At 46.2% G+C, this 25,383-nt stretch overlaps 1 protein-coding gene, 1 long non-coding RNA gene and 2 other non-coding genes across 4 annotated transcripts in view; 3 read left to right on the forward strand and 1 right to left on the reverse strand.

Moving 5' to 3' along the window:
• The first annotated feature begins 2 nt into the window (after positions 1-2).
• LOC133767267 (uncharacterized) lies at positions 3-19,730 on the forward strand. Its single transcript, XR_009866825.1, has 3 exons — positions 3-97; positions 5,751-5,895; positions 19,160-19,730. It is a non-coding gene; the product is annotated as an uncharacterized LOC133767267 (long non-coding RNA).
• Positions 407-521, forward strand: LOC133767381 (small Cajal body-specific RNA 17). The gene has a single exon (XR_009866864.1). It is a non-coding gene; the product is annotated as a small Cajal body-specific RNA 17 (non-coding RNA).
• LOC133767372 (small Cajal body-specific RNA 18) lies at positions 589-671 on the forward strand. The gene has a single exon (XR_009866856.1). It is a non-coding gene; the product is annotated as a small Cajal body-specific RNA 18 (non-coding RNA).
• MYO5B (myosin VB) overlaps positions 11,702-25,383 on the reverse strand; it is a 306,778-nt gene continuing 293,096 nt past the window's right edge. The window contains exons 34-39 of the mRNA XM_062201653.1: positions 24,409-24,498; positions 22,431-22,581; positions 20,789-21,074; positions 20,134-20,308; positions 18,416-18,496; positions 11,702-12,421 (exon numbers count right to left, since the gene is read on the reverse strand). Coding sequence (XP_062057637.1) covers positions 12,269-12,421; positions 18,416-18,496; positions 20,134-20,308; positions 20,789-21,074; positions 22,431-22,581; positions 24,409-24,498 — 936 coding nt within the window. The 3' untranslated portion in view covers positions 11,702-12,268. The remainder of the gene's footprint in view (positions 12,422-18,415; positions 18,497-20,133; positions 20,309-20,788; positions 21,075-22,430; positions 22,582-24,408; positions 24,499-25,383) is intronic.

The raw sequence follows: 25,383 nt of genomic DNA on the forward strand, positions 1-25,383 counted from the left end.
CCGCCCCTCCCGTGCGCGCGCATTCTCCCTCACATCGCAGACTAACGTTTTACATCGAAAAGATTTGATGGGACATCTTCATCCGCCGCCTCAGCAGGTAACGGAGGTTCCCTTCATCCCTGCCTGAGACAACTGCAAAAAAAAAAAAAAACAAAACAACACTACAAGGCGCCAGACGCCAAACGCCCGGCAGCGTTGGGGGGGGGGGGGGGTGGGCGAGGGCTCGGGGTGGGCCCGGAAGCGAAAGTGGGCGGGACTCGGCGACGGCGCGGCGGGATTGGCTGGGGCGGCGCCTGCGCAGAGTCCAAGTCCGCGAGCCGGAAGCAAGGACCAGTTCCGGGTGGCGGGCGTGGGCGCGGGGCAGGCCGGTGGGCGGGTGGGGTGCGGCGAGGGTTGTAGGGTAGGGCGCGCCCAGGGCAGCTCCCGCATGAGCCCGCAGTATTTTCCTTATATGATCAGGCCCCAGGGCCTGAGAGGATTATGAAAACGAGGCCGGCGAAGTGGGGCTCGGGGCCCGGGCGCGGGGCAGTTAGGGGGTCGTGGGCGGGAGGGCGGTGGGGAGGCCTGTGCCGCTGTGGCCGTGAGCCCTGGCCGATGATGACCAGACCACTGCGCAATCTGAGTCCTGGGCTCCAGGTGATGGAGTGTGTTCTGAGAACAGACTGAGGCCGGGCGAGTGGACGCTGCCTTGGCCTTGGCTTCCGCGTGTGCGGCCGGCGGTGGGTTGCGCTGGTGTCTCAGCCCTCAGCGAGCGCCTGCCCTGCGTTCTGCTTTGTACGCGCTGCTTTGGTGGCCCTCACTTAGGCCTTTGAAAGGTGGAGTAACAGAGAGAGACAGATCCTCCACGTGCTGGCTCACTCCCCAAATGCCCGCAGCGGCCGGCGCTGGGCCAGGCCAAAGCCAGGAGCCTGGCGCTCCATCCAGTTCTCCCTCGTGGGTACAGGGGTCCAAGCTCCTGGGAATCCTCTGCTGTGTCCCAGCCGCGTCAGCAGGGAGCTGGATCTGATGTGGAGCAGCGGGGACTCCAACCGCTGCCTGGATGGGATGCTGGCGTCCCAGGCCGTGGATCCACCGGCCGTGCCTCAGTGCGGTTTTTCTAATTCAGCTTTTTATTATGGAAACTTTCAAACAGGAAAGTGGAAAGTTTGTACAGTGAACATTCATACGTGTCACTCATAGAGATCTTTCATGTAGGTCATTTTTTGGCCACAGTGTCTGGCTTTCCATGCCTGAAATGCTCTCATGGGCTTTTTAGCCAGATCCGAAAGCCTTAAGGGCTGATTCTGAGGCCAGAGTGCTGTTTAGGGCATTTGTCATTCTGTGAGTCTGCTTTGTGTCCTGCTTCCCATGTAGGATCGTTCTCTCCTTTTTAATTCTATCAATTATTATTAGCAGACACTTGGTCTTATTTATGTGATCCCTTTGACACTTAATCCTATCTTTGTGATCAGTTATGAACTTAAACTGATCACCTTAACTAGTAAGATGGTATTGGTACCTGCCAACTTAATGAGATTTGGAGTCCCATGGCACATTTTTAGCTTTACCCTTAGGGGTAAGTCCGAGGGAACGTGTACTGAACTGTACATCTCTCCCTCTCATATTTCCCGCTCTTATTTTTAACAGGGATTGATTTTCAATTGGATTTAAACGCCTAAGAATAATTCTGTGTTAAGTAAAGAGTTCAACCAATTAAAAAAAAAAAAGAGTTCAACCAATGGTATTAAGTAGAAAAAGAAAATACTAAAAAGAATAAAATAGTAAGCTGTTCCTCACAGTCAGGACAATGACTGATCAAGTCATTGCTTCTCATAGTGTCAATTTCACTTCTACAGGTTTCCTTTTAGGTGCTTAGTTGTCACAGATCAGGGAGAACATACGATATTTGTCCCTTTGGGACTGGCTTATTTCACTCAGCATAATGTTTTCCAGATTCTTCCATTTTGTTGTAAATGACCGGATTTCTTTTTTTTTTTTTTTTTTTTTTACTGCTGGGTAGTATTCCACAGAGTACATATCCCGTAATTTCTTTATCCAATCTTCTGTTGATGGGCATTTAGGTTGATTCCATGTTTTACCTATTGTGAATTGAGCTGCAATAAACACTGAGGTGCAGATAGCTCTTTTGTTTGCCAAATTAATTTTCCCTGGGTAAATTCCGAGGAGTGGGATGGCTGGGTCATGTGAAAGGGCTATATTCAGATTTCTGAGGTATCCAAAGTGTCTTCCATAGTGGCTTTAGCAGTTTATATTCCCACCAACAGTGGGAATGCCTTTTTCCCCTCATCCTCTCCAGCATCTATTGTTGGTTGATTTCTGTATGTGACCCTTTCTAACCGGGGTGAGGTGAAACCCCATCGTGGTTTTGATTTGCATTTCCCTGACAGCTAGTGATCCTGAATATTTCTTGTGTGTCTGTTGGCCATTTGGATTTCCTCTTTTGAAAAATATCTGTTTAGGTTTTTGGCCCTTCTCTTAAGTGGCTTTTTTTTTTTGTTGTGGTGGTGAGTTTCTTGATCTCTTTGTAGATTCTGGTTATTAATCCTTTATCATTTGCATAATATGCAAATATTTTCTCCCATTCTGTCGGTTGCCTCTTCACTTTCCTGTTTCTTTGCAGTATAGAAACTTCTCAATTTGAGGTGATCCCAGTTGTTAATTTTGGCTTTGGCTGCCTGTGCCTCTGGGGTCTTCTCCAAGAAGTCTTTGCCTGTGCCAATATCTTGCAGGGTTTCTCTGATGTTCTCTAGTAATTTGATGGTGTCAGGTCGTAGATTTAGATCTTTAATCCATGTTGAGTGGATTTTTGTGTAAGGTGCAAGGTAGGGGTCTTGCTTCATACTTATGCACATGGAAATCCAGTTTTCCCAGCACCATTTGTTGAATAGACTGTCCTTGCTCCAGGAATTGATTTTAGCTCCTTGATTAAATGTAAGTTGGTTATAGATATTTGGATTAATTTCTGGTGTTTCTATTCTGTTCCATTGGTGTACCCATCTGTTTTTGAAAAGTACAGATCTTAAATTGGATGTGAGGCCTGCACTGTGGTATAGTGAGTAAAGCTGCCACCTGCTGTGCTAGCATTCCCATATGGGCACCTGTTCAAGTCCTGGCTGCTCCACTTCTGATCTCTCTGTTATGGCATGGGAAAGCAGTAGAAGATGGACCATGTCCTTGGGCCCCTGCACCTGCGTGGGAGACCTGGAAGAAGCTCCTGGCTCCTGGCTTTGGATCAGTGCAGCTCTGGCCATTGTGACCATTTGCAGAGTGAACCAGCAAATAGAAGACTTTTTTCTCTCTCTCTACCTCTGCCTCTCTGTAACTCTGCCTTCAAATAAATATATAAATCTTAAAAAAAAAAATAGGGCTGGCACCATGGCTCACTTGGTTAATCTTCTGCCTGCGGCGCTGGCATCTCATATGGGCGCTGGATTCTAGTGTCAGTTGCTCCTCTTCCAGTCCAGCTCTCTGCTGTGGCCCGCCAGGGCAGTGGAGGATGGCCCAAGTGCTTTAGCCCTCCACCCGCATGGGAGACCAGGAGGAAGCACCTGGCTCCTGGCTTCGTATAGGCACAGCGCCAGCCGTAGCAGCCATCTGGGGGGTGACCCAACAGAAGGAAGACCTTTCTCTCTGTCTCTCTCTCACTGTCTAACTCTGTCTCTCAAATTAAAAAAAAAAAAAAAATTGGATGAGCTTCACAAACGCATACCCTTTTGTAGGCCCTGTCCTGTTTGCCCTCCACATAATTAAGAGGAGAATCATGTCCCCCACTCATTGCCTGTAGAGCACCGGCAGCAAGTCCCTCCAAACTTACCTAATTATGTTTCTGAGCGGATCTAAAACCACAAAGTGGAATGTTGACAGGTTTCAGTGTATTAAAAGCATGTATGATGGGGGCTGGTGCTGTGGCACAGGTTGGTCCTCCGCCTCGGTGCCCGGCATCCCATATGCGCCGGTTCTAGTCCAGGCTGCTCCTCTTCCAATCCAGCTCTCTACTGTGGCCTGGGAAAGCAGTGGAAGATGGCCCAGGACCTTGGACCCCTGCACCCATGTGGGAGATCGAGGAAGCTCCTGGCTCCTGGCTTCAGATTTGTGCAGCTCCGGCCGTTGCGGCCATCTGGGGAGTGAACCAGCAGACGGAAGACCTTTCTCTCTCTCTCTTTCTCCTTCTCACTGTCTGTAACTCTTTTTTTTTAAACTTTTATTTAATAAATATAAATATCCAAAGTATAGCTTTTGGATTACAGTGGCTTTTTCACCCCATAACTTCCCTCCCACCCTCAACCCTCCCATCTCCCGCTCCCTCTCCCATTCCATTCACATCAAGATTCATTTTCAATTATCTTTATATACAGAAGATCAATTTAGTATATATTAAGTAAAGATTTCAGCGGTTTGCACCCACACAGACACACAAAGTGTAAAGTACTGTTTGAGTACTAGTTATAGCATTAATTCACATTGGACAACACATTAAGGACAGAGATCCTGCATGGGGAGTAAGTGCACAGTGACTCCTGTTGTTGACTTAACAATTGACACTGTTGTTTATGGCGTCAGTAATCACCCTAGGCTCTTGTCATGAGTTGCCAAGGCTATGGAAACCTTTTGAGTTCGCCAACTCCAGTCTTATTTAGACAAGGTCATAGTCAAAGTGGAAGTTCTCTCCTCCCTTTAGAGAAAGGTACCTCCTTCTTTGATGGCCCGTTCTTTCACTGGGATCTCACAGAAATCTTTCATTTAGGTTTTTTTTTTTTTTTTTTTTTTTTTTGGCCAGAGTGTCTTGGCTTTCCATGCTTAAAATACTCCCATGGTCTCTTCAGCCAGATCCGAATGCCTTAAGGGCTGATTCTGAGGCCAGAGTGCTATTTAGGACATCTGCCATTCTATGTGTAACTCTTTCAAATAAATAAATAAATAAAATCTTTAAAAAATTTTTTTAAAAAAAGCATGTATGAGGGGTCTTCAGAAAATTTCAGAAATGTGTTTTATGAAAACTATGCCTGGATTTCAAATTTTTTTTGCACCAGAATAATCTTTTAATACTATTTCCTACACACTTCTAGAAGTTCCTTCATAAATATATGTAACAGTATTTACATAGTCTCAAAATATTACAAAGAGGAAAAGGAATCATTGCAATGGAGGAGTCTTGTGGTATTACCATAATCAAATGATCAGGGTCACCAATAATGGGACAAACATCTTCATCCCCTAGCTGTATGGAGGACGCAATTTCTTACGTAGAATTTCTTCCCAAAATATCTGACCTGAATCTAATCATAAGGAAACAATCTAAATTGAGGGACATTCTGCCAAACAGCCAATGTGAATTCTTCAAAAACATCAATGTTCTGAAAAACAAAAAGACTGAAATTGAATCAGATTAAAGGAAACTAGAGATGTGACACTTTAATGTGAGATCCTTCATTGAAATATGGATTAAAAAAATCTGAAGGACAGTATTGGGACATTTGGGAAATGAATTATATGGGATAGTATGGATTATTAATTTTCCTGATTATAATTATATTATAGCTATATAGGAGACTGTTCTTTGTTCTTAGGAGATACATACTAAGATATTTAGCGATGAGGAACTATGGCATCTGCAATGAACTCAAGTGACTCACAAAAATGTATATAGAGGCACTGGCAGAGAGAAGGGAAGAGAGGAAATGTGGCAAAATATGAACAGTTTAAGAATCTAGATGGTCATTCATTGTTCTCCTTTTGCAACTTTGCCGTAGGTTTTAACATTCAAAATGAAAGTTGGGAGGAAGAATGTCTTTCAAGTAAGCTACAAAATTACTGGAAACAAATTACTCTGCAAACATTTTGAACACTGAATATGTACATCAAGATTCCTTTCTTGGCCTGGATATGGGACTTCTGGTAAGATGTGAAGTTAGTGCTCTAGCATTTTTTCAGGAAAAAGAAGAGAGTTGTGTTAGCTTAAGACTGGAGATCAGAGAATCCACTGTACATCTGAAATTCTAGTGTTGAGATTTTATCAAGATTTCAGCAGTATCCAGCCTTTGTATCTCCCACGTTTCCTGGGTAATTTTCCAGTGCTTAAGCATAGTTTCCCTGTCTTCCTACAACAGTCAAAAGTGATGGTAGGTGAAGCAGCAGTGGCTTTGGAAGTTTCAGTCATGAAAACTGGGAAAAGTTGGTGAAGTGGGTGGGGCCGGACAATTTTTCAAATTGGGTATGTGAATCTGAATGAGTGACACAAGCACATTTGCCAATCTTGAATGGTTTAGAAAGTTACCTACGTGCTCACAGGTTAATATAGCCATAACATAATATCTTGAATTTTTGTCCTTACAACAAATACCTACTTTAGAAAGTTAAATTTGTCACACAAGAATCAAATTTAATGCATGCAGACAGTAACCTACAAATCATAACCAAACTCCTTCATTTTAAGTTTACCCTAAGTCTTGGTGGGTTCCCAGTAGCTTAAGACATTGTCTCAAACTTAGGTGAAAGGCAAATATTTGTGCTTTTCTCCTTGTTTGAAAGTTGTTTGCGGTGTCTATATCCTTAGCAAACCCAGTTAGAATTTCACGTAATAACATAACCTTAGGCAAATCTCTGTACCCCCTTGGGTCTGACTTTACTCAGGAAAATACTAATGTTGGTGGAGGGAGAGAACATTTCACTGACTCAGAAACAGAGAGACAGACAGTTGAACAGGTTGGGTTTCCTGCTCATGCAACAAGGAAAATCGTATACCATGGGTGCGTCTTAGGGAACTGTGGGACATCTTGGTAGGAGGCTTAATGTTAGGATTGGGGCACTGGTTAGGTGATTAAAGACGATGCAAAGCAGAAGAGCTTTACTCTGCACTGGGTACAGTGAGCAAGCAGGGACAAGGCTGTCAATATAATCCTATCTAGAAAGAGGGCAGATCAGAGGATAAAGCTACAACTGGGAGAGAAACCACAGTGCCTTCTACAAGTATCAGGTAGAAGAAGGGATGTTTCTTATTGTGTGACCTTGTTTTGTGTCTCTAGGCAGAATTATGGGCCTCTCAGTCTCCATCAGAGAGAGACCTGTCTGATGCCCAGTGCTTTGTAAGGTTGTTTACGTGCTGAAGGAGAACAGCGGGAGCACCAGGCCAGTTCTGCCGCTATCCAGGGCGAGCTCCTAAGAACCAGACCAGTTTCCTGAGGCTGGGCTTTTTCTTTCTCAGCTGTTATAGGGTGAGTGTATCTGGTATACAGTTTAGCTCTTTTCAGATCTAGTTTTCCTGTTGAGGTTTTGAAGATAGGCCTAGACCTGAGCTGGGGGTGAACTGTCTGAAGTGAGGCTTCCTTGGTCAGCCACCCAGAAAGGTTGTGAATCTACCCTTAAGTTGGAAGTTGGGTTTAAGATGCTGTGTCCCTCCACGATAGACTGTTTCCTTCCCTGTGTCATATTTCAACAATTGTTCCTAATGAGTACACTCCTGGGGGTGTCTTGTTCCATAACTGGGGGGGAGAGGGGCTGGTTATGTGTATTTTTTTTTTTTTAATTTTTTTGACAGGCAGAGTGGAGAGTGAGAGTGAGAGACAGAGAGAAAGGTCTTCCTTTTTGCCATTGGTTCACCCTCCAATGGCCGCCGCGGTAGGTGCGCTGTGGCCGGCGCACCGCGCTGTTCCGATGGCAGGAGCCAGGTGCTTCTCCTGGTCTCCCATGGGGTGCAGGTCCCAAGGACTTGGGCCATCCTCCACTGCACTCCCTGGCCACAGCAGAGAGCTGGCCTGGAAGAGGGGCAACCGGGACAGGATCGGTGCCCCGACCGGGACTAGAACCCGGTGTGCCGGCGCTGCAAGGCGGAGGATTGGCCTGTTAAGCCACGGTGATTCTGATGTGTGCTCCTAGCTAAGAAACAGTATACCCTGGTGTCCATATAATCAGCTTTTGGCCTATTCTATTCCATTGGTCTCTATGCAAGTTCCACCTACTTTAATTACTAGTTTTAGAAGTCCTGATACCGGCCAGGGGAAGTCTTCCACTGTCCCAAGGAGGGTCTTCTTATCCATGAGTCGTTGCTTTTCCATATCAATTTTGCAGTGCATTTGTCAGTATTAAAAAAAAAGTGTTGAACAACTTGGGGATAATTGACATTTTTGTAGTGTGGAATCTATATGTACATTTCTGCATTTCTTGGTGTTTTTCACTTATTTCATAAATTCCTCCACACATTTCCCACTTTTAATGCCTTGTCTATGCTATGTGATTGGGTCCATCTCTAGGCCCTCTGCTCGTCATTAATCCATCAGTCTTTTCCTATGCCCAAACTGTCTTGAGTTCTACAGCTGTGAAGTGTTTAACAACCTGTACTATCTTCCAGGGCAAGTCTTCCCCCACCCTCTGGTTTAAACTGTCATAAACATGGTTGAATATAGGCCCCAGGGTGAAGTTTCTCAGGGGCATTCAACTTTTCAGCCAATGTGTAGCTGCAGCTTTAAATTTCCTTTAGATTTGCATACCACTTTATTCAAAAGTATTTATTTTCACACGTTTTATCCACAGCCAAATATTACAGTGACTATTACAAGCATTTTTCTATAAATAAGTGTAGTTTACAGGTTTGTTCAAAATGGAAAAATATCGATATTTGTTTTATAATATTAGATATTCCCCTGAATACAATGTGATCTTTGGAGAGGCAGTCCTTCATCTAAACATCAGTTAGTGGCAAACTGTTTTATTCAAATCTAGATGGTTTTGACACAGCATCACTTTCTTTTAGAAAGTAGGTGAATTTCATCAGATTGAACCCCATTATTAGAATTATAAAATTTTAGGAATAGTCTTCAATATCTAATGACCTTTGTAATTAAAAAGTCATGTTTTGTCATTTGGCATTAACCTCTAACTTCCTAGACCCTTTAATTCTCTAATTATGGCACCAGTGTGTACAAAGAGTGAATTATGGGTATTTGGCTCATGCAGCAAACCGAGAAACCAACCCCAGATACTCTGAGGAAAGGCTCCAGGGTTCTGCCCCTGCTGCGAGTTGTGTGGACGCCAGACAAACACTGCAATTTAGGATACCCTGGTTGCCTTAGAATCAGGTCAAGTGTATGAAAACAATTTAATTCATCTATGCAAAGAAGTGGAGTCTAACTTACTTTTTACTGTACTCCTAATGCATTGATGCCCTAAGTAAATATTTGATGAATTGATGGTAGATAGCACTGTTAATTGTGTTTTCTAAATTTTTGAAGCTCCTAGCTTTTACAAAAGCCTTAAAATTTAGTACTAGGAAGCCAAGGGAAGCAACTCCTACTGACATGCTCTATGGGAAGGGGGAGACGGTGTGCCTTTGAGTCCAGTCTGCTTGCTAGGTGAGCCTACCGCTACCGTCACTCTAACTGTAGATATGATGGCACAAGGAGAATGCATGTAGTATCGTGATAGGGTTGTCTGCTTCGGCCACAACTATTTCATGTGCACATCTTACCATGGGTAAATAGGTTCCAAGAAATACTTAACACACAAATCATTCTGCAAATATTTAAGTAACCTTTAAAATGCTTCTAATGTTTCAAAAGACAAATCAATACTCCACCATGTTGTCATGGCAAATATTAAAAGTCTTCCCATACCAACACTTATTTCAGAAAAACAATTGGTACGTCAGTTATTTGAATAACTGCTAAAGGCACATCGTGAGAAAGTGTTAACTAAATTTTAAATCTTGAAAAGACAGTGCAGAGTTCAGAAGTTTATGTTGAATTATTTCAAGTTATTACTGATTCCATGAACTTGGGGAGTGAGTCGAACTGATTTGAAAAATGCAGAGAGAAATGCTAGATGGTTTCCCTAAAGATGTTTCTTCCAGCCTCCAAGTATGAAGCTGGACATTCAGTATCAAAGTACTGTGCAAGAATTTGCCAGTCATCTGTAAATTAAGCACAGCTCCGGTGAAATGCTTTTTGGGATCTGCTATTTCTTAGGCTAAGTAGAAGACGAATCATGAGGACACCTTCCCGTTTATTCTATTTACCCAGCTTTTACTCAGTGAGCCTCTGGCACCCAGTGATTCACCAATGACAGCAGAGGAGCGACCCAAAGAGATGGCAAGAATGAAGCTGTTAAGACAGTACGTAAGGACAGTTGGCCAGTGTATTTGTGGAATGACTGCTGGTCTAAACTCCTTTATCCTCAAGGCATTTTTGGTTATCTTGAAGGTTAAGGACAGTGTTTCATTCCATGAGAGGCTGAGTTTCAAACTAATGTGCACCAAAAAGCAAATTAAACTTCATAAGCTAGAGAGAAGAGGCAGCCACAGGCCCGTTTGCGTTAGGCTGGCCTTCCCAACAAAGCATGTGGGTTGAAAGGTGGCATGGACCTCGTGGTTGTGTGACTGGGCAACAAGGGCCAGCATAGCTCTGTGTAGATGCCCAAGAGAAGCCAGGGTGTTTCCGGTGGGCCTAGAGGGGGTAACACCCACGGCAGTGTGTCTGGACATAACTGTCGGCAGTCTTAACCCCAGCGCAACTCCTGTGCTGGCCCAGCAGGTGAGAAGAGTAGCCCACGAAGACGCCGAGCTGAGTGCACAGTCTGTGTGGGGGGGCCTGCAGTGTGGAAATCTTCTCAATAGGATGGGAGGCCATTCCTGTAGGATGTGCAAGCAGTCATGGAACCGCCTACTGTTAGCAAGATGGTCAAAAATGAGGGGAAAGAATGTACAATCTTTTCTAATTGAATGCTTGCTTTTGAAGAGTCCAGAAAACCCTAAAAAACCCTAAGAGCAGAAACATCTAAACCTGTTACACTATTACTGAATATTCTTAAATCCTTATTTCATAACATTTACAGTAACTTTTATGTGGCAAGTATGAAAAATGGTGAAAATAACCTGAAAAGGGAAAGTTGGCTTCAACTATTTAATTCCCTTTAAAAAAACAAAACAAACCTTTGGGTAATCAATGAGCTAATTATTTTTTAATGGTTTCCCAAACAATCTGATTCTCAGACTGAAGTTTGCTTTTCCCTGTTTTGGTTGTGTGGAGTTAGTGGTGCCTTATATGAAGTTCCTATTGGAGGTTTGATGGCATTAAGAAATTAAAGGATTTCATACTTAATTTTTATATCTGCAAATAAAACAATTGTTGTTACTGTTTCCTAATATTTAGTTTATATTGATTTTTGTGAGAATTTTGTTGGTAAATGTATGGACTAGCATTGGAAACATACTTTTCCCATCATACACTCACATTTGAACTTTGGGACAGTTTTTTTTAAGGTTTATTTTAAAGGTACAGTGACAGAGAAACATGACCTCCATCCTCTGATTTACTCTCCAAATGGCTACAATAGCCAGGGCTGGGCCAGGCAAATGCCAGGAGTCTGGAACTCCATCTGGGTCTCCCACATGGGTGACAAAGGGCCCGAAGCACTTGGGCCAGCTTCCACTGCTCTCCCAGGCACATCAGCAGGGAGCTGGATCAGGAGTAGAGCAGCCAGGACTTGAACTAGCGCTCTGATACAGGATTCTAGTGTTGCAGGTGGTGGCATAACCCACTAGGACACAATGCCAGCCCCAGGACAGCAGTGTTTTTAGCACAGCTGTTCCTTAAACCCCAGGCTACACAAAAGGGTTTGAACACACGACCGACTGAATCTTTTAGTTATGCTTCAGAAACTAATACTCCAAATGTTTGGTCTGGAGATCAGCTATACCATTCTCTATATCAGCAGCCATTAAAAGTACTCTGGGAATACTTATTGGGAAGCCTGGGCCCACAGTTTTGTATTTGAAACCTCTCACTACAAACTCATCCACACTTAGGGGTCGTCTGCCTGGGTAAAGGTCAGGATATGTTGTTATCATAGTTAATAGTACCTTTATTTAGTAAAAGTCCTTTGAAGGCAATTTATGTGACTTGCTATATCTTTAATATAATTTTAATTTCGACATTCTCCAGTTATATGCAAAGAGCAAAACTAGGCAGCTTCCATTTTACAGAACTGGCACCTTTTATATGGCCATGGGGACTTTTGGGTGGCCTTAGATTATGTGTATGTGTTTAGACTGAAATCCACCTTAAAAAAATTTCCATATTTCAAGTGTTTTTATTCTGAGCAGTAGGTACAAAAAATAATGACATGGGTGTGGCTTGTTCCGTGTAGTGCAGCACTCTCCACGTGTAGTCGGGCTCTGATAGAATCCACTTTCACCACCTCACACAGATCCCTGAATTCACTTTCCTGTGTGTATGCGCTTCCTTGCTTTTGCTGGGACTCAAGTTAACGTTGGAAGCCTTCAGACTTCATTGAGGAACTCCAGGTTGAGACAGGCTGGGATATGTATTGAGTCCATGGTCAGGGAGGATGGGTTAAATGGAAACAGAACCGGGAACATGTGTTTGAAGTCTAACAGCAGTTGCTGAGGGTCGTTCCGCTCTTGTAGTTGTGCCTGTGGGGAACAATCAGACCATGTGAATGCTTAGTACTGTACCTACGAACAGCCAGCTTAGGTGAATTCATGAGAGTGGATCAGCCTATGCCATGGGAAGATTCCCAAGATAATTACGTAAAGACTTCAGGAGAATGGGGTCTCCCTATCCCAGAGGTGTTTAGTGTGAGGATGGTTTAGGCTTTTTGGGAAGGCAGATGACTAATCATTCTCAATTCTAGCATTCCTTAAGACAAAGTTCCATCTAAGGGAGAATATAAAAATACGTATCAGGTGCTAATCCTGGTAGAGGCACTGAAGTAAAGTGGTTGATGGCAAGGGCTCTGGAGGCAGACAGCTTGACCTGACATCCTGGCACCACTTGGGGCAAATTCCTTGACCATTCTCTGCCTCAGTTTCCTCATCTCAGAGTGGGGAAGAGCAATATCACAAAGTAACAGAGGACAGGGCTCTAGGGGTTGGTCCATTCATTAAGGCAACCATTTAGTTGGAAAGGGTGATTGTTACCAGCTGGAACTGAATGGACATTTATAGAACCACCAAGCAGAGTATCTAGTGAGGCAGAGGCTCCAGGATGCACTGCTAGGAGAGCAGTTGTGTTTCAGTCAGCTCCTACCTGCCATTCTTCAGCCCAAATGTAGCCATGGGGTTAGCACTTGCACAACTGCTAGTGCCAGGGCAGGCAATGGGACCTTGTCCTCCAAAATTTGGAATTGTACATTTTGGTGGCCTGGTGGGTCCCAACACAGGTACCTGCCTTGGTTTAAGCATCTCTTGGGATGAAGTGGCTTTCCTTGGTGGCATTAATTTGGAATGTTAAAAGCAACAGAGCTTGTCTATCTTCTCCCCATTTGAAGCCAGACATTTTAGGAAATGGACAATTGAGAAAAATATACTAACAGAATCCAACGGCAGGCTTGATCAGGAAGAAGAAAGGAGTCTGAAACAATATAGTCTGAGAAGAAAAAAAGAATGCATAACAAAGAACAGGGCCTGTGGGACCTATGGGACACCATCAGTATACACATGATTGGAGTTCCAGAAGGAAGAGAGAGCAAGAAATGGGCAGAAAGTATCTGAAGAAGTAATGCCCCCAAACTTCCTAAATCTGATGAGACATGTATGTACACATTCAAGAAGGTCAGCAGGCTTCAAGCAGGATAAACTCAAATATTCAGAGTGAGGCACATTATAGTCAAATTGCCAGAACCCGAAGATAGGACATCTTGAAATTAGCAAGAGAGAAGTGACTTGTCACATACAAAGTGTCCTGCAATAAAATTAACAGCTGATTTTCTGTCGGAGACCATAGGCGCTAGATGCAGCGGGATGACAAAGTAGACAGAAAAACCCCACCAGCTGTGCATTCCATATTTGGCAAAACAATCCTTCAAAATCAGATGAGAAATTAAGTCATTTCTAGAGACAGAACAGGACACTATATTTGATAAAAGCAGCGCCAATAGTCATAATGCACCTAGCAAGAGAATCCCCAAATGTGAAGTAGATGTTGACAAAACTGGAGGGAGAAATATTTTATTAAAGCTGGACCCTTCAATAGAACAATCAGATAGACCAATAAGAGATGGAGGCCATAATCAACACAATAAATCAATTAGACCTAACAAACCGAACAGATACATAGAACAGCAGAATATACTTCCTCAAGGTGCATGGAACATTCTCTAGGACTGACCATAGGTTACACAAAGCAAGCCCCAATCAATTTAAAAACATTTTTTTCTGATTATAATGGAATGAAACTAAAAATACATGGAAAATCCACAAAGACATAGAAATTTACAGGGTCTTAAAATAGTCAATGAGTCAAAGAAATCACCAGGGAAATTAGGTGAAAATGAAAATATACTATACTAGGACTTACGGGATATTGTGAAAGTAGTGCTAAGGTATAAACTTGTGTCTGCGTTTTTGAAACAAAGGTCTGAAATCAAGTCAACTGTTTGCTTCAAGCAAGTGGAAAAGAACAGCAAACTAAACCCACAGCTAGAAAGTGAGGGAGTAAAATCAGAGTGGGCATAATTGAGAGAGAATAGAATTAAAAATTAAATTGAACTCAGTTAAACAAAATTGACAAATCTTTAGCTAGTCTAAGAAAAAGTAGAAGTCTACATTCAGAAATGTAGAAATTACCAGAGTCAGAAATGAAAAGAGCATATTACCAAAATTTACAAAAATAAAAAGGATCAAAAGATAATACTATGAATACTTTTACACTTACAAATGGGATAACCTAGTTGAAATGGACACAACTGTCAAAACTGATTTAAGAAGAAACAGAAAATCTGAATAGACCAACACACTTATGGAGATTGTATTAGTAGTCAAAACCTCCCAGCAAAGAAAAGCCCAGGACATGGCTTCCCTGGAGAATTCTACCAAACATTTTAAAAAGAGTTAACATTAATTCTTCTCAAATGCATTATATGAGGTCAGTAATACTTTCATACCAAAGCAGGTAAGACAGTACAAGAAAACTAAGCTATAGGCTAATACTGCATCTGGATATAGAAGTAAAAATGTGAAACACAGTACCAGAAAACTAAATTCAGCAGCAGACTTAAGTGGTTTTACACCATGACCAAGTGAGAAGTATTCCTAGAATACAAGGGTGGTTCAGCATACAAAAATCAATGTAACATACTACATTAATAGAATGAAGATAAACACCCCACGGTGTCTCAATTGGTGCAGAAAAAGCATTTGACAAAATCAAACATATTTTCCTGCTGAAATAGGAGAAACCTACATCTCACATCATACTCAATGGTGAAAGAGTGAGAGCTTTTCCCTTGAGATCAGGAACAAGATAAGGATGCCTGTTCCTACCACTTCTATTCAAAATATTCACCAATGTTAACGGCAGTATTCCAGTAGCCAAAAGATGGGGACAGTGCAGTGTCCATGGACAGATGAATGGATAAACAGTGTTTTATATGTGTAAAAGGAACTATTGTTCAGTAGTAAAAAGAGATGAAGTTCTGATGCATGTTATGTTATAGGAGACCATTCCAAGTGACATAAACCAGACCCAGGAGGACAAATATTGCAGGATTCTACTTATATGAAATATATAGATTGGATAAATTCCCAGAGACAGAGAGAAGAGAAGAAGGGGATGGGAGAAGGGTAAATAGGAAGTCACTGCTAACTGGGTACAGTTTCTGTTTAGGATGATGAAAAAATTTCTGGAAATAGTGGTGATGGTTACATAACAATGCGAGTGGACTTAATGTCACTGTGTACACTTAAACATGATTAAAATGGCAAAATACCTTCCCCCCAAAAATGGGCTGCTCGAAAGGTTGTCAGGCTCCTATGTGTAAGGCACTGGCTTCGGTCACCGGGACATGGCAGGGGCTGTGTTTGCATTATTCACTCTATGTTGAGCTCTCTCGTGCAGCCTGCCCACCACTAGCCATTACTCCGTGCACCAGGAATTCCTGGCTGGAGCTGTGCTGTTACAAAGGCCACTGAACCGTGGAGTCATGCCAAGAGGAAAATCAGACTCTCCCAATTTTGTGCAAACACAGGCTATCCCATACTAGTCTGGGGTATGAAAACTGGTTTTTCTCTCACTGGGGCAAGGCACCCTTATTTGCATCACATAATGGCAACATTTTGTTATGGTCTGACTTCCTTGAGGATTTAGGAAGGAGGTGAGGAAACTGAAGGATTTAGGGAAGGGTATAAAAATGGGAAAGTTAAAGATTTACCCATATAATTACAATTCAGCACCAAAAGGTGGTATACGTTTAATTCAGTAAAATTCAGAAGAGGATTTCTGTGAAATAGCTACCTTGTTTGGGGACTATAACAACTAAAATTTGCATTTTAAAGTTTTATTTTTTAAATTGACATATAGAAATTGTTTTGATATGTTTTGATATGTTTTGATACACTCAGATTTCCATTTTTAAAGGTCAGTCTATACTGCCCATAGCACCCACGCAGGGGCTTTGTTTCACAAGCTGCTTGCGCTTATTTGAGTTCAGGTGTAGGAGAGTGGGTTGCTCAGACTTACTGAGCACTGCACAGGGAGCAGCAGAACATACAGCTGTCACTGGCCAAGAGGCAATCACAACAGTCGTTTTCTGGGAAAGAACTGCCAGATACTGATATCAACTACTGAGGAAGACCAAGGTGGAATGAGAAGGCCATGCCAAGATGGCCGCTGGCAATGGAAACTGCCTGGCAACAGGCTGTGATTGGTTAGGGCATAGACCACCCCTTGACCGGATTGGCTGGTCTTGGCTATATAAGCTGTTGTACCAACTGAAATAAACGAGTCTGCTGGCTGCTCGCCTCAAGCCTGCTTTCACCTGCCTCCCGGGGTCTGTGTGGTAACTCCGCGCCTCTTGCCCCCACCACGCTCCTCCCAGAACGAATCCACAGCAACAGACCAAGAATCTGATCGTACCCAGGAACTTCAAAAAGTTCGTGGAAAATGGAATTAAAAGTTTACTTTGAGGTAAATGTGTTCTGCAGTCCGTAGTCTACATAAATGTTTTGTCTGTGACCTTTTTGAATTGAAACAAACTTATCTTGGAATTCCACTGACTGCTAGCCTTCTGAAGTGCCCTGGTACACGTGTCCTGAGAACACCCAACACTCAGCCTGCGTTACCTTTATACATGTCCTGGGCTCATGAAACCTGCAGTGCCACTTGGCAGGCATTCCTTACCTTTGGCCTGATGTCTCTCTTTGCAAACAGTGCTGCAGCCCACATGGAAACAGTTGGAGTTCTCCCTCCAGTGTGCATCTCAGAAACTCAAAACCAAGCAAGACTCTCTAAATATGGACTTGAGTTTGTATAAATTATTAACTCTCTGTAAAAGTCAGTAGCGGGTACAGGGTCAGGTCTCCTGCTGGCTTCTTGTCCATCATCCAACTTGCTCCACTCCCCCCCCAACCTGGAAGCTGACTACCTACCTACCTGTCTATATATCTCTCTCTCCCAGCTGGATCCTTTCAGACAGTGCTACCTGCACCCCCTGGCTTTGTTCCTGTGGGTCTCTACCTTCTTCTCTCTGGTGTCTGTGCCTTTAAGAACCCTGGCATGTCCTTGGCGCCCTGAAGGAAACCACCTTCAGCCTGACTTGGCAGCCAGCCCTGCCTTGACCCTTGCCTCTATGTCCTACTTAGACACAAGGCAGAAGTTCATTTCTTTGCCACAGCCCATCTCGGACTGCAGACTCTGCCCTCGAACACGTGGAAGGAGCTCCGAATCAAAGCCCAGCGCCTGGAAGGGCGCGGCTTCTCCACTGAGGCCCCGGGGTTTCTCTGGGCTCTGAGGATCTTTGCCAAACCTTCCCTACATTCATTCCCTTAGTGCTCGCTCTTCCTTCTTGGCTCATTTTTCTCAGCACACATATTGGTAATCCTGTTCCATGCTGGCATTACGTCCCTGGCTACAGAGGTTGCTAAGAGGTTTCAGGAAGGGCTACTACCTCTCCCCAGGGAGTTCCCACGCACATGCGCTGGTTTTTCTGAGTAGTGGTCAGTGGCCAGCATTCCCACCACACACACAGACCAGGCGCTCTGCCAGAATCACCCTGGGCTCAGCTGGAGAGAGCTATTTTTTAAGTTAAGAAACTCCCACAGTCTTAATCATTTGCCCAATATAGTTTCTTGTTTCTTAGGGCAAATATTCCAAGTCTTAAGAGATAAGATTTAAGAGCTCAAACTGTTTTCTTAAAAGAACATTCCTTAGTTCCATTTGTATGAGCTGATAATATGCTTACTTTGTGAAATATTTAACTAAGACTGTATAAAATGCAGGGGCCACAGCGTTTGCAGGCTCAGTGCTGTGTGTGTCGTGAGTGACAGGTTTATTTACCCAAGTAGAGTGCCTAGGAACACCGGGGCCCTCTAGCATCCCATGAGACCAGTATTAAAAGGATTAGAATATTCAACTTGCTGTATAGTTTTAGACTAAGACTTTATAACATTGATTAATATTTTTAAACTCACCTGGATTGTTCGTATAAAGGCCACTGTTACCCGTTCTTCAAATTCATTCAGGGGAGTATAAAGGTTTAAAATTTTGACAATCTGTTGGAATAAAAACAGTTTAGCACGGTGCTAAATGAACACAACACAACGTTGGAACTTAATGTGCCATCTAGGATACATGACATCCGGACAAGAGCTCTGTCCTCTTCAGACAGGACCCACACTGCCTGCAGGTGGAGCTGGACTGATCCTTAACACGAGGAAGGAGTCCACGCCTTTGCCCAGTGGGCCAGCATCCTCTTACGGCATCCCTGTCCCCTGCAAACCCCACACCCCACACTTGGTGGCGTAGACAATGAGGAGTTTAGAGAACTGTGGCCTGGGACCCTCTGCCTCTTACCTACTAGGTTTCCCCAAAAGACTGGTGGGGCTCCTGCCTTCAATGAGAGGTGTTGTCTGACAACGCCTAGCTACTCTTCTGCCCCCTGCCTCACCCCTCCCAGTGATACTCCCTCCCTACTTGAATGGAAGACCACCTTTTGTCTGCCTGCCAGTTGTCTGGAAGTAGCCTGCCTAGAAGTCAACTTATGAAAGTAAAATAGACATTTATATATGTGTATATTATAAAGGAGGAAGGCTTTCAGTACATTTACTGAAGGAAGTTTTTCTTAAAAGGTTGCTATTTCATTTTTAGTAGCTGCTGGAGGAGGTAAGAGAAGGATGTCTACTTTGCTATACTGAGTTTGGATTTTTGTCGTGTAGGTGCTGATTGGGAAGAAGATGCACCACTGGATTTGCAGAGTCTGGTTTCCTTTTGCTGGTCTCAGATCCATTTCCAAACACACGCACTTATGGTGGAGGCAAGGTCTGCCTGTGTGTGGGCAGCATTTGTCTTTTTATAGACTGCAACTGCGTCACAGTATAAATGCAATTTTGGGGGAAAAGTACAGTAAGAGTTAGATGCCTCTAGGTTTTTACTGGTTTCATTTAAAATAATGTAAATAGAGTCTTAAGTAAAAATATGACCATATTGAAAGCTTAGTTATGGGGCTGTCACTGTGGCATAGCGGGTAAAGCTGCCACCTGCAGCGCCGGCATCCCATGTGGGCGCCGGTTCTAGTCCCAGCTGCTCCACTTTCCAGCTCCCCGCTATGGCCTGGGAGAGCAGTGAAAGATGGCCCAAGTCTTTGGGGTCCCTGCACCCATGTGGGAGACCCGGAAGAAGCTCTAGGCTCCTGGCTTTGGATCAGCGCGGCTCCAGCCATTGCGGCCATTTGAGGAGTGAACAAGCAGATGGAAGAACACTCACTGCCTCTGCCTCTCTGTAACTCTGCCTTTCAAATAAATCTAAAAAAAAAAAAAACAACCTAATTATAAAAAAGCTTTTGTTTATAATCATAGTTGTAAAGAAAGCAGATGCTTGATGCTGCCAATAATGGAAAAAAAATTAAATTTCCAGGTAATAATGCAGAATGCATTGTTACAATAAGCATTTAGCACAGCTTGAGATTTTGTGGGCTTGCTGCCTTATCTTCCTAAGTGAGCAGGGGAGGTCAGAGGCGTCTCACGGCACAGACCAGAGTGGTCTCCGGTTCGCCCAGGACACCCTGGGTATGGTATCATGAGGGGTGACAGAGGCCGGGAGAGCAACAGCAGAGAAAGAACCCGAGCAGCGCAGCGCTGGAGGGGAAGCGGAGTGCACCCCAGGTGCCCGCGGACTGGCCAGGCTGGCCCACCTGCTGGGTGCTGAGGGCGGTGCACAAGGAGCAGATGGCCTCCGCATCCTCTTGGGTTTTCTTCTTCAACTGCAGGAGCTGGGCTGCTTGGATGAGGGGCTCCATGGTCTGGACTGCTCCGCTCTGGTGAAGGTTTCTTCCCCGTAGCCACTCTTCAAGCTGACTTATGTTGTACCTTAGTCACGGGTAAAAAGCGAGTGGGGTTAAGCTGGTCCTAATTCAGGGACGAGGACACGTGCTGGCTTCGCAGGCTGCCTGCACTCATGTCACCATTCTCGTCACCTTCATTCATTATCTCACATGGTTAGAAGCTTGCCCCATGCTCAGGAGCTATGTGTTTAGAATGAAAATATGAATCAATGGGTGCTTAAAATCAAGTAAAATACCCAAAATCTACCAGTGAATGGGGAAAAAATGCACTCAATATATCAAAACAATTCATAGGGAACATTCACAAATTTCGGCCTCCCCGTGAGCCTGCCATAATCACTGATCTCTCTCTCTGACCTCTCCGTGGTGTTCAGCCTTCAGATTTGAGTGTGGAGATGTCCGAGCTAGGAACGTGTTTACTGAGCCCCCACCCCAGCATCTGCTGACGAGCCGCGCGACTGGAGTCCGGCCCGGCCAGCGTTGGCGCGGGTCGTCCGGCCCTCACCTGAGCTGCATGCCGGTGCTCCAAGAGCAAGCGTCCTTGCGAAGGAGCAGGTTGTTGAGGGTCACCGCGCTGATCATGTAGAAGAGCTGCTTGAACACCTGCTGGATGATCTCGGGGTCCAGGCCCTGGTCACACATGACCGTGTGGAAGGAATTCATCTGGCGGATGACGGCCTCCAGGCAGTAGGCGTTGTCCCCGTCCGCCATGCTGGAGGAGCGCTTCCGGTAGCCAGTGGGCTTCACCCCAGACAGCCCCTGGATGCTCTCGTTTTCTAGCATGGCAGAAACTGCGAGAGGAGCACAGATACGGAAATGTGTGCGCTCAGCGCAGACCTGGCTTTGGACTGCTGAGATCCCGCGGTACCCGGGGCTGGGCAGGGACACTGTCCGGAGGTCTACAAAGGTGTACGGTGTTGACATGCTCGGGAACTTAGGACACTTGGCAAAGAATTTTCTAATGCATCAGCCTCTAGATGGAATGCGACAACTCTGGACCAGATTGCCCCTTAGATTGGCGATGGGGCAAGGTTAACGGGCAGGTGTCAGGTTGACTCTGTACTGTGTGCTGAGGGCCCAGAGTTCCCGAACGGAGCCGCTTGGGTACAGCTCTGACCCAGCCACTGGCTGCATGGCCAGCTGTCACCCTCACGGAGCAGCACCAAGCTAGGCACCAGGTGCTTTCCGTGCAATACCTCTTTCCATCTTCCAGCAACTCTATAGAGGATGCTGCTCCGTTTTACTGGTGTGGAAATTGAGGCATAAAGAGGCTGAATAACCTGCCTCAAAGTCATGCTGCTAGAAGTGGCAGGGCCAGGATCCGAACCCAGGTGTGGCTCCAGCACTTGCGCTCCTGACCACCACATTGTTCTGAGATCTGAGGTTTTTCCAGATTTCCATGCCCATTCTCCCTCTGTCCGGGACAAACAGATGGCCAGACAGGGAGGAGCATTTGGAACGGACCTCATCCCGGAGATGCATGTCTGGATTGGTCCATTTGGCATTCACCCGGGAGCTACATGTGTTGTGAGAACCCAGGGGTGGGGGCATCCCACACAGGCTCAGGCTCGAGTTCCCCCTCAGCCTTCCCAGAGCTGTCGCCTTGTATCACGTAACACAGCTACTCTCAGTGCCCAGCTCTGGGGCCTGCGTGCTCAGTGCACGAGTGCACCCCACTGCATTAGAGGCGAGGGGGCAGTGGGCGCTCAGCGCGCGCACACACAGCAGCGCACTGACTGCCTTTCTTCATGAACAGAGTCCGTACCCGGCCAGAGGAGTCTTTTCCCCCCACCGTATATGCATTTATACCCTGTGAGTTACGTCAATTACCTATTAAAATTAGCTTGTTTGGGGCGGGGGGAATAGAGCATCTCACAGTAAAAGAGGTAAAGGAAGAGGCAGTGATACTTGTCTGTACACTCAGAACCCCAGCATCACAGAGGAAGGTCCTCGCTTTCTGGGGGCTGTGGCTAAAACGAGGGGTCTCCAGAGCGTTCAGGGAAAACACTCGTTAGTAAATGCAGATCAGTAAATCCATTTTCCCACACACTCTTCGTCAAGGGCACACGTGTGTCCGGTTCCCTGAAGGCAGGGCGAGCTCAGCCCAGCTTCCCCTCGTTCCAGACCCCGTGCTGCCACCAGCTCACCTATCATGGGCTGCAGCAAGCCCTCGGCGATCTTGATGAGCTGCTGGTAGATCTGGATGGAAAGGTCGCTCAGCACCTGGCGGTATTCGGTGAGGTCGAAGTTCTTAAGACAATGCTCGTTTTGCTTGGCCGTATTCTGGGTCATGAAGCCCTGCGGAGGAAGAGGCGGGCGCTGCCGAGATCCGTGGGCTCGGTGCTCCTTGAGGGGCCCCACCCAGCCCTCTCTATGTGGAGCTACCTGTATGATGTTCTAGAAAGCCCTGAGAGTTCTCCAAGACCTCACTGATGGCCCTGAACTTGAAGGCAGTGTAAAAATACACCACGACCGAGGAGTCAGAAGCGTGTAATGGAAAAGGTCTGCATTACGGAGCTCAGATCCCTGAAGTGATTTCCCTAAGGGGGCAAAACTCAGACCGACACCAGGCCCAGAGAAAGAGGGGCCCATGTTTTTAAACTGCTCACCGAAGTGCTCTCCCCAACGTACCAGGTTACCCTAAAAGGTTAGACACAGCGCCTGAAGGAGTGTTACCAGGGACCAGGTTACGTCTGTGTAATGAGAAATTTTGGACGGATCCCATCATTAAATCTTGGAACTAACAGATGGACTGAAATGATTCCATAGCCACAGTGCTCTGTCCTCTTAGCCATCTACATTCACAAGGTGACATAACATGTAAGCTAAAAGAATGGCTGGTCCCGAAAGGATTCATATGACCAATGTCCTTTGTATTCAGGCTAAGGGGAACCACGGGTCACGTATGACCCGTGTTCTCAAAAGGGCGGCCCTAGCAAAGCTCTGTCACATCCCAGAAGTCTCCCTGAAAACACACACGGATGGAAGAGGGCAGAAGTGTGAGTGCTCAGACTGGTTCCTTCGCTCCTCGTCGGCAAACTACACTGAGCCAGTCATGCTGTGGGTTCAAGTCTCGTCCCTGAGAACCCGAGCTCACGTGAGGACAGCCTAAGGGAAGGAGCTCTTGGTCTGCTCTAGCCTTACGCATTTACCCTCCGCCCCATTCAGAACCTCTCTCACAGCAGGTGGAGCGGTGAACCTCAGTGCCACGTGGTACGTGCAGTTCTGTACTTACAAAGCTTGTGTACGATGTCACATTACAGAGGCCTCTGGTTTGAAACCAAGGACAGTTCTTGACCTGCAGCCCTCCCCTTCCATTGTAAAAGCAAGTAAGCCCACAGAATTTCCACCTCCCAGCAAAGAGACGGAGTGGCAGCCGTGTCCCAGAGGTAGGACCGGCGGGGGTGGTATAGCCCTGTATCACCCCAGGGAGGAGAATCTGTTCTGGCACAAGAGATGCAAAAAAGCTTTCAAAACCATTGCACGACTTTGGCTGACGCTGCCTTGGGAAGGGTGGGCGGCAAGGTTTGGGCAAGGAAGGGAAGAACGGAAAGGCCGAGGAGACGCCCAGGGATGTGGGAGTGGGCCGGTGTGGAGGCAGCTGGGACAGTTCAAAGTGTGGCACGGGTAACCAGGTCACAGGCTGAACACAGCACAGAGGAGCTCTCCTGGGGCCTGAGGTCAAATGGCATGGAGCATGACAAGAGGCGCGCAGGCCCAGCCATCAAGTGTGGTTGGGAGCAAGAAGCCGGACTTCCAGGTCAGTCTGTACAACTGTCCTGGCCGCTGGGTGCTCTTCCCCTGTGCCCATCTTTGTCCATCTTGAAATAGGCATTTACGGAAATGGCTGTCCTGAGGCGGCTTCAGCAGGACAAAGTCACCCGGGCCCTCTGAGGATGGACGGGCTCAGCAAGCTCACTCTCCTCTCTTACCAGGCGTGCTCGCCAGGGGCCCTCGAGCAGGTCTCCTGCGTCCTGCCTCATTCCCACTTCCAGTCTCCAGGCGTGGTTAGTGCTGCCCACTGTCTGAGGCCCCAGCAGGTGCCCCTTCCTGAGGACGCACAGCGCCTTGGAACGCATCGGGACGGAGCCAGCATGCCTCCCCGGAGCTCAGCCGCTCACTCACCTCGTCCCCGCTGTACTGCTTCAAACAGTGGAGCAGGCGGCAGGTGTTGGATAACCAGAAGGTCGTCATCTCAAAGTCGTCATTGTGCTTCTGGGGAAAGAAGAGGAAACGTCCAGCTCTGAGTGGTCCTGTCTGCGGACATGCCTACTCAGGCCTCTTCCGACATCCTGCACCCCATCCAGCACTCCACGGCAGCCCTGCTGGTCCCCGAGAGGAGACCCACTGCCAAGAGATTGCAGGGGTGGCACCCGGGACCCCTTTCCTGGTCGCCAGCCGGGAGTGCACACACAGAAACACACCTGCGACAGGCCGCTTCCCATGGCTGAAGCACGCACAGTGAAGTGACGGCGATGAGGCTCAGCCCCAGCAGCCTGGGCCCTGCTCTAACCACCGGGGCGCTCTGCCCTGTTTGGGAACTACCCGTTTTCCAACTCAGGGGACGCGAGGGCATGTGCCAATGAAATAATTTGGGGTCCCATGTATCCAGAGGTCAGCTGTCCAGTGGCTTCCACTGTAGAGAATGGCTACAAACCATAACTAAGGAGGGGGGGAAGCCATCAATAACCCCAAGATCGATTTCTTGACTGAAACCCCGACTTCAGCTGCTCGGTCGGTCAGAGACGCATTAGCACCGATTCAAGGGCAGAGCACGGGATCAGCTGTGGTGATGCAATGGGAGTTGAGTACAAAGGGACCAGTGGGGCTGGGGCCTGCTAACTGGGCTCAGGATCAGGGAAGGCTTCCCTGGGGAGGTGACATCAGCAGTCAGTCCAAGCCAGGCCCAGACTGACCGAGACTCCGGCTGCTGTTCCTGAAAGAGGTCAAGGCCGAGACACAGGTCTGAGAGGCTCCAGAATGCCGAGAGCTGCGAGCGGATACAACAGCCTGCGGAACCCAGCTCCCTGCTAATGTCTGTGGGAAAGCAGAAGATGGCCACATACCTGGGCCCCTGCACCCACTTGGGAGACCTGGGTG

This window comes from Lepus europaeus, chromosome 9 (genome assembly GCF_033115175.1).
Source record: "Lepus europaeus isolate LE1 chromosome 9, mLepTim1.pri, whole genome shotgun sequence".
NCBI lineage: Eukaryota > Metazoa > Chordata > Mammalia > Lagomorpha > Leporidae > Lepus > Lepus europaeus.